Source organism: Pimephales promelas, chromosome 25 (assembly GCF_988280905.1).
Source record: "Pimephales promelas chromosome 25, fPimPro1.hap1.1, whole genome shotgun sequence".
NCBI lineage: Eukaryota > Metazoa > Chordata > Actinopteri > Cypriniformes > Leuciscidae > Pimephales > Pimephales promelas.
In genome coordinates this window covers 26,132,087-26,152,867 of record NC_142793.1, presented here as the reverse complement: position 1 = coordinate 26,152,867, position 20,781 = coordinate 26,132,087, and the positions used below count along the sequence as shown (strand labels likewise).

Sequence of the window (20,781 nt, the reverse complement as noted above, 5' to 3'; positions counted from 1 at the left end):
AAGATACTGTGTGTTTCTAAAAGTGATTGAACGAGTCGAGATCACAATCTTTTTGGGTGAGCTATTCTGTACGTGTTTGTTTATGTGTGTTGGATAGTGTGTGTGTGTGTGTGTGTGTGCGCAGGCAGGTGTTGAGTTTAAAGTCTTTGCTACAGATTCACGTTAACCCTGAAGCATTGATTTTCTGTCCTCTGAATCATTACTCTGAAAATGGATTGTTATCCCAGGACAGAGAATGAAAAGAAAACAGAAAGAAAGTGAGGAACTATGGGGTTTTGTCTGAGGTTCAGAATAGCATACTTGCAGTTTGTTGTGCACAGTATGCAGATTTAGCATTGAATAACAGATGACCTACTACATTTGTCCTTCCATTCCCAGTATTGACAACTGTTAATACACTATACAGTACGCATTGTTAAATGTTTCGAACTAGCATGCTAAATTGTCATCACTTTGCATGTTTAATTCAGCATAAGTGCTCACCTCATTAACTAAACCAGATTATTTACTCAAATTTGGGGAGTTTGATCAAATAATGAACGGGAGAGTTGCGAGTAGCCAAAGTTGCGAATTTAAAGGGTTAGTTCACCGAATAATGAAAATTCTGTCAGTATTTACTCTCCCTCATGTTGTTCCAACCCCGTAAGACCTTCGTTCATCTTCGCAACACAAATTAAGATATTTAAGATAATAAGATCGCTCCTGCATACTAGTCCATAGGCTTCTTGAGGGAATGACAAAGGATTTTGAAGGCCGATACCGATACAAATATTTTTTGCTTTTAAAATCCGATATTCCGATATATATCGGCCGATATTTTTTTTTTCAGAAACACGCAACAAAATATTAACAGATTTCCCTAACATTAGTTATTTGTAGTTATTTATGAGTTTTAACTAAAATATTATGATAATGCATTTTAAAAAGAAACTTGTTTCTTTTATTGTCACAACAGAACAGACTGACGATAGTGGCATTAGCTAGCTTTAGTCTATGATGAGCCATAATTTAACAATAGATAACGTCATACTGCAAATTGTAAAACATACATTTTCAATATAACAGGCCGAGGAGAGATGATGCGTCTCATTGCTAAAACTGTCACGCGCTATTAAAGAAATACTTCAGTCACATGGTCAAAAGTTAAAAAGACAGTCAGTCAACGACACTGTAACAACGTAACGTAATTTACTAGCTTTAATTTACGGCTTATTTAACAGCAGCAAAACTGGACATGATAGTCACAAATTTTGTCCTGCTTATATGAGTTTAGAGAACTGATGGGGATGTTCTTTTAATTGTATGTATCGTGACCAACTCAACGAGTGTTGCCAACAGGAACGGTGTAGAGCGCCCTCTGGTGGACAAACTATACAACTCCAACACTCATGACATGGTTCAAGCGTGTTTCATCCATTTTTATTTTATTTTTGAAATAATCATTTATCGGCCATTATAACTGCCGATACCGATAGTTTGGAAAATGCCTAATATCGGCCGATAATATCGGTCTGGCTCTATTTGAGATGCTGTGATGCGATTGGTCCGCTGGTTAGCCCACATATCCAATCGCATCCTCTGTTGAGTTTTTGAGGGATTTATTCATTGAATGTATTTCCAGTGTAGCCACAATTGATTGCTTCAATTGCTCATTTTTAGAGTCTTTGCGTTTCCATCCGATTTCCTAAAATTTTGCATAAAAATAGGCGGATTGAAACATATGGGTTCAGGTAAAAGTATTGCATTGAAGAAGTCTGCATACTTCCCATTTTTGCAAATGGTGTATATTCATGCATACAGAATTCACCAACTGTGAACAATGTTCTGCAAAAATATTCACATCCGTGATCCGTTTACGCTGGGAAGACTAAATATTTCATCTCCGCTGGTTAAAGGGGGATGTCATTGACACACATACAGTACATGGCCTTGTGTCTGATGTAGAGACAGAGGAAAGGGAAGGCGAGAGGAAGGGTGTAATTGAGGGTTGTTGGTGTGTTATCAGTGGTCAGCGACGCTCCTGTTAACATTCTCTCAACGGAAAAGTGCTTCTTTTTACTGCTTTGACAATAATGATTCCTGTCTGTTGTGCGCGCATGAGTATGTGTTGTGTGCGTGTGTGTAGTCGCTCCAGCCAGGAGCTATTTTTTGCAGCCATTAAATTCTGAAAGGCAAAAATAGCTGGAGTGAGCCAAAATGGAGGGAAGCCCAAGAGAATATGAAGGAATGGATGGATTTACAGCAGGAGAGAGATGGAAGTTGGGGAAGTGGAGGGGGTTAGAGAGTATTAAAACCACTTTAGATACGAGGAGAAGGAAAGGAAGTGAAGAGAGAGATATGACATGGCTAGGATTTAAAGGAACAGTTCACCTGAAAATGAAAATACTCACGCTCATGTCTTTCCTAACCCGCCTGCTGTTGGTGCTTTTCTGTGGAACGTAAAGCCATATTTCAAAGATGTTTATATTTCGTCCCAAAATTAATCTAAAAATTATTTAATATTTTATTAAATCAAAAAATAGCACATAAAAAATATTTAAGCATATTTACAATACGAAAAATGTATGACATTTATGTATATATCTTTTTATTTTTATATGTATATTGTCTGTATGAAAAGAAAACTAATTTTAAATTGCACAATATTCAATGTTAATTATATATATATAAAACAACAAATTATATTAAATTGCTAAATTTATTATTTTTTAATAAATATGATATACGTATATATTATATATTTATATTTTGCAGACACACACTTATAATATATATTTATTAACCTAATAATTTCCATGTGAACTGTTCCTTTAAGATCCGGAGAGACAGACGAGAGCTGTTTAAGAGGAGTTTAATAGCAGGATATTAGAGAACGGGCCAGGCTCAGAGGCGAGGGGATTTGTAAGTAGAGAGAAAATTGAAGAATGTAAGAAAGAGGAGAGGAGATAGAGGGTGAGCAGTGACCCAGAAAGCAGCAGCTCAGTGCCGACACACACACACACACACACACACTCAAATAGAAACAATTAGTCCAGATCTCTCTAACGGGCCTCAATTAAGGCTGAGGAGAGAGAGAGAGAGAGAGAAGGATGAAAACATCAGTGAACGTGTTGAGTGACGAGGACAGTAAATCAATTGTGTGTGTGTGCGAGAGAATGTGAGTTTGAGTGTTTACGGGCCTTTGTTCATCAAGATCAGCTCTGAACGCGACGGGACTGACTGGAGAATTTGTATTTCACACACATAACATTTTCGATTCGAATACCTGCATTTGTAACTCTTCTTCATGCCGACTTGTGTTGGTCAGCACAGGTTTCCCATCGAGATACAACCAAACTTTGAAAAAAAACTTTTGCTGATAATTTACTCGCCCCCGTGTCATCCAAGATGTCCATGTCTTTCTTTCTTCAGTCGAAAAGAAATTAAGGTTTTTGATGGATTTTCTCCATATAATGGACTTCAATGGGGACCAAACGGTTCAAAGTCCGAATGAGTTTCAGTGCAGCTTCAAAGGGCTTTAAACGACACCAGACGATGAATAAGGGTCTTATCAAGCGAAACGATCGATCATTTAATAAATAAATAACAAAGTTTAAGTTTTATAAGCTCAAATGCTCGCCTTGCTCTGTTCTGTGATGCGCGTTCGTGACACGTTAGCTAATGAACGAATCTTTTTTCGTGTCATTTGGTTCATTCAACGAACAAAATGAATGGATTGACTCGGAAAAAGATTCGCTCATTTTGATGAACAAGTTCGAACAGGAGAGTCACGAACGCGCATCACAGAACAGAGCAAGGCGAGCATTTGAGCTTATAAAACTTAAACTTTGTTATTTATTAATTAAATGGCAGCTCGTTTCGCTTGATAAGACCCTTATTCACCGTCTAGAATCGTTTAAAGCCCTTTGAAGCTGCACTGAAACTGTCTTTTGGACCTTGAACCGTTTGGTCCCCATTGAAGTCCATTATATGGAGAAAATCCATCAAAAACCTTAATTTCTTTTAGACTGAAGAAAGAAAGACGTGGACATCTTGGATGACACGGGGGCGAGTAAATTATCAGCTAAAGTGTTTTAAAAGTGAACTACTCCTTTAACCTGCAAAATGCAAATGAGCGCACGCTGGCGAATCAGCGTCTGTAAAGCAGAGCATGCGCGGCGCGTCTGAGGAACGGGGCTGATGTCCTCAACACTGATGTTATCTGCTGCTATAATAACAGTTTCTTGTTCTTGTGTTCCCTCTCGCTCTCGACTCTTCCTCTCTGCACTTTACTGGTCTCTCTTCCTGCTCTCTCTCTGTTTGTGTCTCATTTTCTTGGTGAAGGGAAGGAAAAATGGTGGTTCTCTCTCTCGCGATCGGATTGGCCGAGCATGACGACTTTGCCAATCTTCCAGACCTACAGGAAGTACCGCCCAGTCAAGAAACCCCCCCTGACAAGAGGTATCTGTCAGAATGTGTGTGTGTGTGTGAGTGTGTGGAGAGATGCATTACATGTTTGACCAACCCACAGCAAGCGGTAGAGCACCTGCTAGAGAGCAGGGGATTGTGGGTAATACCCAACATAGCGTGTATTTGCCACAGGCTCTGAGGCACAATCTCGCTTTCATGTCGTAATGCGTGTTGGTAGTTTCTCTCAAGCTCTGTTCCAAAACGCTAGTGAGCCGTCATGCTAGCCAAATCTCTTCAGTGACTTATTTGTAGTGCACTTCATAGGCAGCAACTTCACATGTCAGGTGTACAGCACTACACTAGGGAACTGACTCCAGCTGTGTCCCAAATGATGCACTTATACACTATGTCCTCAGTCGTATAGTGTCTGAACTTTATTTTTTATTAGTTTATTTTGTCTTTCAACATGGGAGTCTGATAGCCCCTCCCCCTCTCGCTGTGTCCACCGTCCCACACTTAAATAAGTTCATCCGGGTATTTGTGTTTTGTGAACGCACTATTTATACTACAAAAGGGCATAGAGTAGAGCACAAGTATGTGATTTGGGACGCATCTTCAGTAAAGTTTAGCATTAGCATACTGCTAATCGAATGATTAGCATGTTGTCATGTTTACATTAAAAATAGCCCAATTAGATTTAACCACTTTATCAATTCTTTAAAGTATCGATGCTAAACGGCACGGCTGTGATCATGCAACTGTATCAACAAGTTTATAAAATAGCATTTTTAAGCTAATTATATTCCAATAGTTTGATGCTAGCATGTGCCAAAATAGCAATGCTCATGAGAACTGGGAGAAATGCCACTTCCAGTCGATTTTATTTTAGCATGGCGTTAGCAACGCACGATCACGCTACGAAAGCGTACGAAGCAATAAAATAAACCTTTTTTAATTTCATTGTAGTATTTTATCGAGATGCTAAATGCAAGAACGACCAAACTTTCAGCTGATTCTGCAAGAGTTTGATGATAGCATGCTAGTAAGCTAACACAAAATACACCATACAAACAAGTTATGAATTAAATTGTGCATTTTTAACTATTTATATTACAGCTATTTGATGTTGCTATATGAGAGCTACGTGAGAAACACTTTCGGTTGATTTTACTATTAGCATGTCTTGAAAACACATTGCACTTTTTTACTCGATGGAAATATTTTACCAATTCTTTTCAGTGTCGACAAGAACGTCATGTTTACATCGCAATGTTACCAGCATTTAAAATATTGCACATACAAATAATACAAATGAACATAGCCCATTTTTAATTAGATACTAAACCAACGGCATACTTTAATTAGAATAAATATAGTGTAAAAATGTGTTTTTGATGATTTATATTAACAATGATCACGTATAGTCACCACCACCGTATAAACGTATAGCTCTTCCTATAGTATTCTCTGCGAAAGACGCAATTCTGCATAATAATTGGCATTCATCTTCACTGTCTCAGTCTTGATGAACAGGGAAAGAGAAAGAGAAAGTCTTGATGAACTTTTGGAAGAGAGCTTCAGAATATCTGACGTGAAGTAAATGAACAAGCTGTAGTTCGTCTGTATGTCGCTAATAAGTAACGAGCTCATTAATCATGCTAATGAGACTCACCTGAGGCTAACGGGGCGTTTGAATGCCATTGGTGTCTGTGTGGGCCAGGGCTCAGCCAATGAGGTGTGAGATACTGTGACTAACTTCCTGCTGAGATGTGAGCGGTTGCGATCTTCACTGTGTTTCTGTTTTTTGCCATTTTTATCCCTGTTTGTTTAGTTTAGCGTCAGATCCTTTCATCCCCACGTCCCCCAAGTCCGCAATTCTAGTCTTTTATGCTTTTATATTTGTTCTCTCTCACTCGGTGTCTCATTAGCTTTACTGTCCCCGCTCCGGCTGTGTTTTGGGAATGGAAACTACTGTGCGTTATGCAGGACACAATATAAATTGCATGTGAAACAAAGTGCAACATATAACAATAAACATGTCAAATAGTACGCTGCATTATCACATGACCTCATTACAGATAAGTAATCATTCTGTACTGTATATGTAGTATTTTTATAAAGTTTTACAGTACATATAAAAAATTATTGAAATTTATTTACAATATAAATATATTTAAATACTATATTTTATGCTGATGTATATAAAACGTACATGTATTATATGGAAATAAATAGATATTTTAAAAAGTGTAGATACAGTATATATATTTTACACCTTGTTAATTTTCACTTATGTATGGCACTTTTATATTTTAGCATTTTGAAATGTATTTTTATTATTAACTTTAAATGGTATGTAATTAATAATTTTAATGGAAAAAGGGTTGAAAAAAATAATCCAATTTATTTTTAATATATATATATATATATATATATATATATATTAGGGCTGTACAAAAATTAATTGCAATTAATCGCAACCAAAATAAAAGTCTGTGTTTACATAATATATTTGTGTGTGCTGTATATAATTATTTTGTATATATAAATACACAGACATGCATGTATATATTTAAGAAAATGTGTTATTCATATATAAAATATTTATATTTATATAATATAGATTATGTATTTATATATATATATATATATATATATATACAGAATTTAAGTGCAAATAATTCTTCAATATATACATGCATGCATAGGTCTTTATATATACAACATAATTATATACAGCACACACAAATATATTATGTAAAAACAGACTTTTATTTTGGATGCGATTAATCGCAATTAATATTGTGCACAGCCCTAATATATATATATATATTAGATGTCAGTTGCATTGTGGGAATATTGTATTCTGCACATTTATGCAAACAACTACTTAGGTTTGCATTACTAAAAAATCCCCAGTATGCATACTGCAGTAATAGTGTGAGTAGTAGGCTAATGTGTTTTGTAGTGTTCTTGCGTGTGCAGTTCGTGATTTGCTCTGCAAAGGGTTTTTATTATATAGACTCATGCCTGTCTCTCACATAAACATTCATTTATTAAAAAAGCCTCTATATCTACCTCATAGATAACACACACACACACACACACACACACACCTCTCCGGGGAAATCCTCTCCGGCTAACCAGCGATCATCGGTGAGCGTTTCTGCGCGGGTAATGGCGGTGAGTCAGAGGCTCAATTAGTTTTGATGATTTGGAGGGCCGACGAGTGATCGCAACTAAATTAGAGAACGCAGACACACACACACACACACACACACACACAGGCGCTGTATGGCATTAGGTTTATGATTTACTGCGTTTGGTGGTGTGCCAGTGAGAGCGAGTGTATTGATGCCGTCGGTCGAGGCTAATTTACAGGCTCTGACTGAAGTGGTGTAACTCTCCTGAGACCGGAGCTGACACACACACACACACACACACACACACTGCGATGCCTCTTTAAACATGAAGGAAAACGTTAGGGGTCTCCCTGATCACCATTAATATTACACACACACTGATGCGAGACTCGATGATGTCAGAAACACCTGTAGTTCCCGCGCCGCTAGCGCCTCCTCTGGTGAGCTGAAGCACTGCCGCTCTCGTCCTCTAAAGTGTAATAGACACCAGTGTCGTTCAGTTGAGCAGTTCATGACAAAGACATAAAACAAAAGAAAAGCTTTCTGAACTATATATTTCATATTTGTTTATAAAGTTTTAAATGTTAAAAATTGACATTGACGCACACATTGACGTCCATTGGGCGGAAAAAAGTCAATAGCTAGCGTCAACCGTCAACCGTCTGGTTTCTCATATTCTGTTTTGTTTTGGTTTGGAAAAACATAAGCATTTTGATTTTTGAGTGAACTTTCTCTCGACTCTTGAAGTTCTGGGTGATGGATTTGCTTTCCCGACTCCAACACATTTTCCTCTTCTCTCGTTCTCTGGTTAATTAGGGCTGGAGTAAAACTCAGGCCTCGCCAAACACACACACACACACACACACACACACACATGCAATGAACTCAGCCAGGAAGAGCTAGCAGACTAATAAGGAGAGAGACTGTCGTGATGGCCAAGCCTTCTAGCTGTTGGCACGTTCCGTGTGATTACCCAGAATGCCCAGTGAATGAGAATCAAACAGGAAGAGCTCAGCTCTGGTGAACCAACATCGCAGTGGCAGATATATAATGCGGAAAGCAAATGATCTCATGATGCACACACACACACACACACACACACACACACACACACAGTGCTATCGGATGGTTCTATCTCGCTTGAGTCAGTGTTACGGGTCGTGTGTGTGTGTGTGAATCTTATGATGCCGACCGGGTCATAGTTCACCACAACATCAAAACAACAAAGATAAGAAATCATTAGGCCTGTGAATTTCATGCATCATCGATTAAAAATAATTCAATCTTTTTTTTTTTTTTCACAAAAATGACCGGCTTGTTGAACGCTTTATTCAATTATTCTCTTGTCTGCTACAATAATGTCTTTAAATGATCTATTTTGGTGAATATATTTGCAATTTATTCTTAATTAAAAATTACATTTATAAAAAAAGAATAATAATTTAGTACACACACACACATATTTAGTATTTATGTAATTATTTATTTAAATGATCATACATTCAATACACACGCCATTGTTATATATACTTACAGTTGGATTTGCAATTAGTAATTCAATAAACAATATTATTTATTTAATTTAGTACTCATGATTATGAATATTCTGTGCATTACAATATGCAACTAAGAAATGAGGTTAAGATGCTTAATATATTGATGGATCTAATATTGGTGTGTTAAAATAGTCGTGATTTTCCTGATTGCGGGCCGGCCGAGACGTGTTCCTCGTGTCATTCACTCGTGTGCCGTGTGCAGCGAGAGACAGAGATTCATATCACGTCCCCCTTTGTCGTGTCTCACATGCTAACACACACACACACACACACAGCTTTTCTCTGCCATTTTGCTGTTGATTCAAGCGAGCGGCACCGGCTTTGCTGTGGATCGGGACTGAAGCGCCCACTGTGATCATGGCATTTAGATTGAATGGATTTAAAAGCGCACACACACACACACACACACACACAGAGAATATAAGTGCTGTGAGACTCTGGAGTGTGTCGTGTCACACTCTCTGAAAAAAAAAAGGTACAAAAGCTGTCACTGGGGCTGTACCTTTTCAAAAGGTAAACTTTTGTCCATTTTAGGTGCTAATATGTACATTTTAAGTGTTAAGATTTACATTTTAGGTGTTAATATGTACATTTCAGGAGTTAATATGTACATTATAGGTGCTAATATGTCCATTTTAGGTGCTAATATGTACATTTTATGTGCTCATAAGTAAATTTTAGGTGTCAATATGTACATTTCAGGAGCTAATATGTCCATTTTAGGTCCTAATATGTCCATTTTAGGTGCTAATATGTACATTTTGGGTCCTAATATGTCCATTTTAAGTGTTAATATGTACATTTTAGGTACTATGTACATTTTAGGTCCTAATATGTACATTTTAGGTCCTAATATGTACATTTTATGTGCTAATAAGTAAATTTTAGGTGCTAATATGTACCACAAAGGTACCAATATGCAGCCTTTGGGTACAAAAGTGTACCTTTTGAAAAGGTACAGCCCCAGTGACAGCTTTTGTCTGAGAGTGCAGAGAGAGGATGTTTCTGATGTAAATCTCTCAGATTCTTTATAATCTGTTAGTTTGAGTCTATGAATGAAACTCATTCACACACTGTGTTGTTCTACTGTACTTGAGACACTTACACTATTCTAGCAAATACTACAGTTATATACTTTACTGGAAGAAAACTGCATTCATATCATAGTGTATATGTATATGAAGAGTTCAGATGCAAAAGCCTCTAAGTGCCATTTGAAATTTTCTTCTTTAATGATGATTTTTATCAAGCTTGTATATTTAAGTTCAGTGATTTCACTTAAATGGCAATGATAATTACCTATTAATTGTTATTTAAGTGAAATTACTGAACTTAAATATACAAGTTTGATAAAAATTACCATTCTAGAAGAAAATTTCAAATGGCACTTAGAGGCTTTTGCATCTGAACTCTTCATATATAAACACTCATAATGATCTGTAACATTACAAATGTCTTTACTGATCAATTAAAAGTCCTCTAGTGTGTGTTGCTGCGTCGTGTCGTTGGTGTGTTCAGTGGGTGCTTCTGGATTATAATATCAGCAGGAATTAAAACCTCAGTGCTTGTTTCTTTGTTGACTGTTCAATCTTACACAATCGTGGCCACACACACACACACACACACACACACACACTCTCTCTCTCAGCGTGTGGGCGGCTTGTGTGTAGACACGTCTAGTGTTGTGCAGATAACGGGACGCTGTGTGGATTGTGGCTGTGGATATGCATATTGTTACGGCCATTCATTTGCATAAAAATGCATATCATTTAAATGATTATATAATGTAGTTCTTTATGCAAGTCCTGTCTGAACCTACACACAACGGTTCTAGAATAAGCAACGTTTGCAGCAATGAAGAGTGACTTACTGGGTTATATAGCAGCATAGATATGATTTGTATGGACATTTTCCCCTGGAGCCTGTTTATACAGTAAAAAGTTTATATAGTTTTTCACGATCATTTTCCACACGATCGTTTTTCAACATGCGCTATATATATATATATTCTTTCTTATAAATATAGTAAAATATTAATATCAGTTATATATTAATAAAATAAATAATTGATATTAATATTTTACTATATTTTTAAGAAAGAAAAAAAATATAAATATATAGAAAAGACTATATAAAGAATATATAAATATATTCTTATAAATATAGTACAATATTGATATCAATTATATATTAATAAAATAAATAATTGATATTAATATTTTACTATATTTATAAGAAAGAATATATATATATATATTCTTTCTTATAAATATAGTAAAGTATTAATATCAATTATACATTAATAAAATAAAAAATAATCAGACTTTATATATGTATATATCCCTGTATATTGTTATTAATATATTATTTATATTAATATTTTATTATATATTTACTAGGGCTGTACGCAAAGATCAATTGCAATTAATCGCATCCAAATTAAAAGTTTGTGTTTACATAATATATGTGTGTGTGTGTGTGTGTGCTGTGTATAATTATTTTGTATATATGAATACACACACATGCATGTATATATTTAAGAAAATATCTTATTCATATATATATATTATATTTATATATAATATAGATTATGTATTTGTGTATATATACAGTATTTACGAGCAAATAATTCTTAAATATATACATGCATGCATACGTATTCATATATACAACATAATTATACACAGCACACACACACATACAGTATTATGTAAACTTTTATTTTGCATTAATCGCAATTAATCTTTGCACAGCCCTAATATACACAACATTTTAACTTATCGTGTGTGTGTAAAGCTCAATGTTTTCATTGAATTTTGTCACACACACATACACAATGTTATTTTTCGACTAAAGTTATTTGTGTGTGTGTGTTGTAGATTACTGCATATAAGCGTGTCCAGCGTGTGTGTGATCAGTGGAGTGACAGAAAGCCGTGAGCGTGCGCTCTGGAGATCTGAGGGTCAAACTCCCGTGTGTGTGTGTGTGTGTGTGTGTGTGTGTGTGTGGAGTGGATAATCTTGTGTAATTAGCTGCAGATGAAGAGAAAGCGCAGTGTGTGTTAAAGCAGGTGTGTTAATGAGAGCGAGAGGAACAGGGTTTGTTTGAACACGCTGACTTTGCAGAAATCCTCGTAGCGTTTCATGATGATTCGCATGTCCTGCGGTCTCGGCCCCTCTCAAACAAACACCAGACGACCTGTTATATAAGTCTAATCACTGCGTAATGACACACCTCGACAAAACACATCATTTCATGAGTCATTCCTGTCTGGAGCAGAAACTGTGACGTGCTGAACTTTCCTCAACTTTACTGAAGTTCACTGTCTCTCTTTGTCCTGTAAACACCAAATGTGGAGGTTTCACCATCACAACTCCTCCTCATCGGTCTCTAAAAATCCCTGACATTCATTGGGTGACCCACTCTAAACGACGCTGGGTTGGTTGAACACAAATTTGGGTCAAATATGGACAAACCCAAATGTTGGATTAAAAATGTCATTTCAAATTTTAACCCAACTTCAACTTTCAGTTTCAACCGTACATATTTGATTGCATTTTTAACCCAATATTTGGGTTTGTCCATATTTGACCCACATTTGGATTCAAACAACCCAGCGTCGTTTAGAGTGCAGATTTAGCACTCTTATGGAAAATATCAATATTTTGTCATTTAAATCAGACTAATTTCATAAATCAGGAAAACATAATGGGGTTTCTAATCACAATATGACTTTCTGTTACAAAACGAGGCATTGATGTCATACGTGTGTGTAGAGGACATCAGGACTGTGTGTTTATCATAAGTGAACATCTCTTCACTCTAAAAAATGCTGGGTTGTTTTAACCCAATTTTGGGTAAAATATGGACAAACCCAGCCATTGGGTAAAAAATGTCATTTAAAAATGTAACCCAATGGCTGGGTTTGTCCATATTTTACCCAAAATTGGGTTAAAATAATCCAGCATTTTTTAGAGTGTATTCCTTACACTCAACAACGCTGGGTTATTTCAACCCAAATTTGGGTCAAATATGGACAAATGGGTTAAAAATGTCATTTTATGTACTTTCAACTGGACATTTGGGTTTGTCCATATTTGACCCAAATTTGGGTTGAAACAACCCAGCGTCGTTTAGAGTGCAGATTTAGCACTCTTATGGAAAATATCAATATTTTGTCATTTAAACTAGACTAATTTCATAAATCAGGAAATTGATTTCATACGTGTGTAGAGGACATCAGGACTGTGTGTTTATCTTAAGTGAACATCACTATTCCTACATTCAACAACGCTGGGTTATTTCAACCCAAATTTGGGTCAAATATGGACAAACCCAAATGTTGGGTTAAAAATGTCATTTAATGTACTTTCAACTTTCACTTTCAACTGTACATTTGGGTTTGTCCATATTTGACCCAAATTTGGATTGAAACAACCCAGCATTTTTTCGAGTGTATGAAATATTACGAAATGGTTATCAATAATTATCTTGTTTCATTACATATTGCCCCAAGAACACATTAATATGCAAATTAGATGCAGTGTATTGAATAGGGAAACCCACCAATGGCCATTTTACCCACATATTGCATAAAGTAAAATGTTATATCAATTTATTGAGTTAAATCTTTCATAACATAGTTGAGAATCATCCTTATACAAACTTTGGCTGAAAAAACAAACAAAAAATTGATTTGTGAATTAAAAAAGATCACATTGTTTTTGCAATCCCATCATTCTCTATGGGGCACAGCTGATTGGTTCCTGCTGCATCAGCAGCCAATGAGATCGCTGCTCAACTTTAGCTATGGGTAACTCATGTATGCCGTCTTACTCGCTCACAGCAGTGTGTGTGTGTGTGTGTGTGTGTGTGTGTGTTGGCAGGAGCAGATCTATTCCACCAAGACCAGACATATCCACACTGTCATATCCATTACCACGCCACACACTCCGAGAGCTGGCGAGACACAGTTATTAGTTCAGGAGTGCAGCGTGGACATTCTGCTGAACGTCTCCGTCACAGCCCGCAGTGTGTCGGTGACTGTTGTTTGTGGCTGAACTGCTCCTTCAGGGATTTTTATTGGAAACTTGGTGTGTGTGTGTGTGTGTGTGTGTGTCTGTGTTTGCCCAGGAGCATCAGATTTTAATTGAGCTGTTCTGCTGTGCTCGAGCACATATTAGATCTGTGTGTGTGTGTGTGTGTGTGTGTGTGTTTATAGTGTGGAAGACTGCTATCCAAGAAATTATGACATGCTTTGAATGAAGTGGATGAGCTAACAGCAGTGTGTGTGTGTGTGTGTGTGTGTGTGTGACTTTTGTCTCAAAAGGCCCATTGCATCTCACACGTGAGTTTCTGTGGACGCTCATGCCGCTGTGCATCGTGGGTTGGTTATGTAATCATCTCTAGTACGCTGTGTGTGTGTGTGTGTGCGATGGCATGATGTGTGTCGTGTGTTTCTGACGGGGAGCGCGGTCTCCCTCTCCAGCCTGGACGGGTCAGCGAGGTGCGTGCGTTGGTTCCCGGGGCAGGTAAACGCAGGATAGTATAACAGGTCACGGTGAACCCAAAGCGACCCGCCTCCAGCCTGCCTCTGAATGTGTGTGTGTGTGTGTGTTTGTCATGTACGTCCATGCGTGTGTGTTAGCGAGGCGCTCACCTGTACCTGTCATATATCCTTCTCCTCGTCTGCTGTGTGTGCACTATATGGTCTCCCGTTTGCTGCCCCTCCATCCCTCACACACACACACACACACACACACTCTCTCACCACCCCTCGGTTGCCATGCCAACAGCCCACTTTCGAGGTGAGAGCGCTTGGAAGAGCACATTCCAGATGTCAGGGGGGAATTTGGGCTCTGTGCGCCCCCTACTGGTGACGCCACACACCTGCAGGCTGCCGTCTCTCTCAATAATCATAAATACATTATTCATAAATATAAAACATCTACTCATGTGTGGGAGATGTTTATACACTTCAGTTCAAGAGAAATCATCTGTTTCTCTCCGTCTTGTTTCTCCTTGTGCTGTCCTACATCCACGAGCGTTACTCCAATACAGCGGTTAAAGGCGCACTGTGTAACTTTTATCCAAAAGATGACGCGCTACGAGATATTATAAATGATTCCTCCGGCCGATATACAGCGCTCCGAGCGGGGCTGCCCTCTTTTGGAGACGTTTGGAGAAGACGGCCAGGTCATGTGACCTGGAGAACGTATCGCTTTATGACCGTCACGTGACCACAGGCTCGGAAGAGTCAAGGGAAAGAAAACCAGACAAGAGTCTCTCTCGGTCAGGCTTTCACTTAAAATAGGATAAGAATGAGCATCAAACAGAATTAACCCGGCGCGCGCAGCTCTTAAAGGGGCCACGCCTTACTCACGACAGTACTCTAGGGGTCGCTGTTTGACAAAAACAGAATTCCTACATAGTGTACCTTTAAAGTCGCAGTGTTTTTACTGTGGTAAAAGTGTTGTTTGGCACAACGCAAAGGATTATTAAACCCCCTTATGACCAGAATATAGTCAAGTATGCAGATGTGAATGCTTGGCGAGCGAATCAGGATATATAAGCAGCAACAACAACAAAAATGTAATAAAATTATGAATTAAAAAATGTTTATACTTTCAGAAAATTGTATTTATTTCATTATTTTATTTTATTTGTATACATTTTAATTACTTCATTTCATTATTTTAAATACAACATATTTTTATAAATATTTTAATGAAATATTTTAAGTAATAAAATATTTATATTTACATTTGCTTATTGCTTTTATAAAGCGGCTAGAAAATGTACACGATATAAAACAAAAGTATTTAAAAAGGATTATTAAATATTATATACAAATAAATACCTTATTTATTCATTTCTATACATTTTATTTACTTTACTTAATATTTAATTATTTTAAAATAAAACGTTTTAATTAAATATAACATTTTAGAAACTAAAATAAACACATGCCTATGCGCAGATTGCTTTAATAAAACGGCAACAATATAAATATCATATAAAACTAAAGTAAAGCATAACTTTTAATTACTCAGTTTGAGACATATGTACAGTATTAATAAAAAATGACACTAAACTTTTTTATTTGAATAATACAGTCCACTATTTTAATGTCGTGCGTTCTGCTATTTTACCACAACTTTGATTTTATAAAGCGTCCAGTTAAAAGATTTAGTTTGTGTTGACATGTCCGCTGACAGATAAAGTTAAAGCCGAGCGTCTGGATAAGCTGCAGGCGAGTCACATCTACAGTGGATGAATTATTCAGCGTCCACATGTCCTCTACCTGCCCTCGATCGATAGACGGAGAGATACAGAGAGAGATGCTCATTGTCTCTCTGTCCTCATTTCATCCCTGGAGAATATTATCTAGAAAACATAGAGTTGTCATCATCCATCTCAACTTTCTCTCAATATTGCCTTGGACACTTTATATTTGAACATTTAGTAATGTGTAATCTATGTTTTATGGATAAATCGCCCATTATTGATTCATTTCCAATATAGAAAGCACTTGTTTATTACTACAATGATGATTTGAAACATTTCGTATGAGATATGCTGAAGTAAAGAGGCCATACGATGCTGTTTTAAAAGGTGTATACAGTGCTTTAACGCTCAAAACACATTATTTGTCATTATTGCAGCCCCTTTATCACCAGTCTGTCTGAAATGCACTGATTTCTATTAAGCTCAGAGTGCTCTGATTGGCCAGCTGACCCAGTGCGTTGTGATTGGCCGAACACCTTAAGCATGTAACGCTCATTACCATAATCAAGTCTTCTAAAGCAGTTTTAAACACAGTTATTAACGTCATCGGTTTCGCGTCACAGACAGACACAACATTAAAAAGCATCATGTGACCCCTTTAAAACTGGCCTTCTTCTTTCTGTCAATATAATGTCTCCATCTGTTCTCATCTTTCATGGCAGCTGAATGTGTGTGGGACACTAACTCATTAACAGATTCAGCCAATCAGAGCTGCGTTCAGTTCACAATCAACCAATCACTGACTCCTCCCCTGAATATTGATGAGGATCTAACAGCCCTGTCTCTCTCCCCTCCCGAGCTAACCTCGTGTCTCTGTGTGTGTGTGTGTGTCGGTGTGTGTTGCTTTGCCTGCTCGTCTCTGCTACGACTACGTCTGTGTGTCTTCAACAACTCGGCCATGATGTTCGTGGCGGTTTTTGAGTGAACTAGCCTAGAAGTTAAGTGTCAGATTGAGCGGATGTTTTCCCGAGACAGATGTGTTGACAGACAGACGCTTGATGGTTTGCCCGAGTCGCTGCGCTCTCCTTAGACTGGTGCGGATACAGCTGCGACTATGACTCACCCTTTCTGTGGGACTGAGCACCAAACTCAAACCTAAACACAAAAACTTTTACTTTATGTTGCATATCTGGCCATATCAAAAAATATTTCCGTCGAATGGCGAATTTCGTTGTGTTTCGTTTAGTGTTTTCTTTTATTTTTATGAACCACATGTGGCTTTATGCAATAAGATTTTATTTAATTTTATTTTTGTGTTCCATTTTATCAAAAGCCCTTATTGTTTTGTATTGCTCGTGTATTGTATTGCATGTATTGCATTTTTACTAAAAAAGCCCTTCTATGTTGTAAATTAGCTTTGGCTAAAACATTGATACATGCATCAGATCACTATCAAAGTGTATCTATGTTATCTGTATCTGTCCCTATCTAAATAAACTATAATAATAATAATAATAATAATTTCTGGCTTTATGCAGAGAGATTTTCACTGAATATCAATTAAAATTTCAGTGTTTTCATTTTATTAAATATTTTATATTTCTATATTGTCAAACGATTTTCAATGAATTGTGCTTATTTTCGTGGTGCATGTCAAAAAGATTAACCGTTATTTAAATCGTTCGTTAATCCGTTATTTAAATTTCAACTTTTTTTCAATTCTGAAATGAAAATAATTTCAGTATATTTAAATAAAAAATATATTTATTTTTATAATAATAATGTATATCTTATTTTTGTTGTAATTGTGAATATTTCCAGTGAATAGCTATTTAAATCTCAGGATTTATTTTTTAATTTAATGTGGAGCATTTCTGCCTATATGTGAAACGATTAACAGCGAATTAGTCCGACTTTTCCCTCAGATTTCTGAAGAGTCGTATGATCTTTCATGCCCTTTTTGGAGCTTGAGCGCTTTGGTCCCCATCCACTTTCATTGTAAATATCAAAATATCTTCTCTGACGTCCCACGGAAGAAAGAAAGTCGCACAGGTTTGGCGACACGAGGGCGAGTAAACGCTGAAAAGTGACCTGACGTGCCAGTCTAAAGACGGTCTCTCTCTCTCCTCCTGCTCTCTGTGTTCGTTCGACTGTGTGTGTGCCATTTGCTGTGTTCCTGTACACTATTTGTTTACTCCTCTCTCTCTTTTGTCTTTCCAGCGCTCATTTTCTCTCTTTCTCTTGAAAGCTTCACCTCTCTCCGGAAACAAACGCTTCCTTCCTGGTCTCTTTGTCTTTCTTTTCTGTGGAACTAATCTGTGTATGTGCTTTCGTTTAACTCTCTCTCTCTCTCTCAGGGTTTGTTGTCTTCTCTCTCTCTCTCTCTCTCTCTTTCTCCTGCAGCTGTGCTGGTTTGGTTGACGTCTCTCTCATGGTTTTGTTTGACTCTTCAGTCATGTGATTAATCTTCTGCCTCTCCATCACAGAAAGCGTCTCCTCTTTGCTCTTATGCTGTCTTTCGTCTCTCTTTCTCCCTCCAGCTGTGTGACCGTGTCTCAGTTTGGTGTGTATCCGTGTGCCGCCTTCATCGCTTTTCTATGTTCATCCTGTGTCTGTCCCTCTTTCAGTCTTTCTGTCTCTCGGTTTGTATCTGATCACTCAGTTTCATTCAGATGTCTGCATTTGTCCTTTTCACCTTGTCTCTCTCTCTCTCTCTCTCTCTCTCTCTCTCTCTCTCTCTCTCTCTCTGCTCGGCTCTGGTTTAGTTCAGTAGATTAGTCAACATTACAGTAATATTTAGGGGTTTAGTACACGTTAAGCTCGATCGACAGCTTTTGTGGCGTAATGTCACTTACCACAGTCATTTTATTTTATTTCAATGTCATGATCACATATTATCTGCCTTTAGAGCTTTCTTTCTGCTTTTAAACCCCAATTTTATTTTATTTTATTCTTATAATAATTTATATTTTACATGGTATAATAAGTCAAAAAAAAATTTTATGGACAGATGACTCATTAAACATTTATTATTTTGTCTTATTTTATTTTGTATTTTATTTTTAACCTCAAACTGTAAGTCAAAATTATTTTATACGGCAATACATACTTTATTTTTTAACTTTAAACAGATGAGTTGTTATTTCATTTTATTACATTTTTTATGTAAGAAATATTCAAAAGAAATATTCTGTGGCAATAAACATGTATTATTTTTAACTTATTTTAATTTTTTGTGGCAATATGCTATTTATCTTATTGTTCTTTAATGGAGCCATGAGTCAACCTTATTTCCCAAGGCATTAAACATTTTTTTTTATTTTTTATTTTTTTTTATTATTTTATTTTATTTGTTTTTATTTATTTTTTCAGCTCAGCAATGAGACAAAATTACAATCACAATTATTTTCTGTGGCAATAAACATTTTATTTTAAATCAAAATTATTATCCATGGCTATAATCATTTTATTTTATTTTATTACTTTTTTTATTATTTTATTTTATTTGTTTTTATTTATTTTTTCAGCTGAGCAATGAGTCAAAATTACAATCACAATTATTTTCTGTGGCAATAAACATTTTATTTTAAGTCAAAATTATTATCCATGGCTATAATCATTTTATTTTATTTATTTTATTTATTTATTTATTTTATTTATTTATTTTTTTCAGCTCGGTAATGAGTCAAAATTACAATCACAATTATTTTCTGTGGCAATAAACATTTTATTTTAAATCAAAATTATTATCCATGGCTATAATCATTTTATTAGTCTGTGGTAATAAACATTATACTACAAATGCCCGTAAGCCGGCTTCTCTTGTACTGAACCCACATCATTCCCATATTAAGTGAGTTTTCCAGTCCAGGCCAGCCGCACAAATCCGGCTCCGGACACCAACCTCTGGAAGCCAACCGGACCGCAATGACAGCTTTATGTGTTTGCTGAAATATTTAATAACCCTGAATATTGGCCAGTTTATTGTGTCTTTTGGCTGTGTTATAAACATTTTGTCTTACGATGTTTTTATGTTTTATAACAGGAAATGTGTAAAAGCTTGAACGATGTGATTTTTCTTTTACATCTCTCTGTTGTGGCTTTATTTTATTGTGTTGAAGTGATCAAATATTAATTTGTCTTCTGCATATTCTAAAACGTGTGCGGTCAGAATAACGCGAGTGGACGCTCATAGAGGTCAAAAGGTCACCTGGGTTTGATTCTGTGGCGAAGAGAAAGAGTCCCTCATCACTGCTGTTTCTCTGTGTCTCTCACCCGCAGTAGGAATATGGGGAATAAGCCGGCGAACAGTCCTAAGGGTCAGCCGCCTGATGCCGACGGACATTCCTCAGTGTCTGACCTTGCCAACTCGCTCACTGGAGACATGGTGATGGTAGGACAGCGTTTGCATGTCGAGTCCTGCTTCGAAATAAAGTCAAGTCTGAATCACATTGCAGCTCGTTCGG

At 36.7% G+C, this 20,781-nt stretch overlaps 1 protein-coding gene across 9 annotated transcripts in view; it reads left to right on the top strand.

The window, feature by feature from the left end:
* syt7a (synaptotagmin VIIa) overlaps positions 1–20,781 on the top strand; it is a 102,520-nt gene that overhangs the window by 75,400 nt on the left and 6,339 nt on the right. For 7 of the 9 annotated variants that reach the window (XM_039664205.2, XM_089127615.1, XM_089127618.1 and 4 more), the window contains 2 exons: positions 4,324–4,440; positions 20,597–20,708. In XM_039664205.2, coding sequence (XP_039520139.2) covers positions 4,324–4,440; positions 20,597–20,708 — 229 coding nt within the window. The remainder of the gene's footprint in view (positions 1–4,323; positions 4,441–20,596; positions 20,709–20,781) is intronic. The other 2 variants (XM_089127617.1, XM_089127623.1) reach the window with 1 other exon arrangement.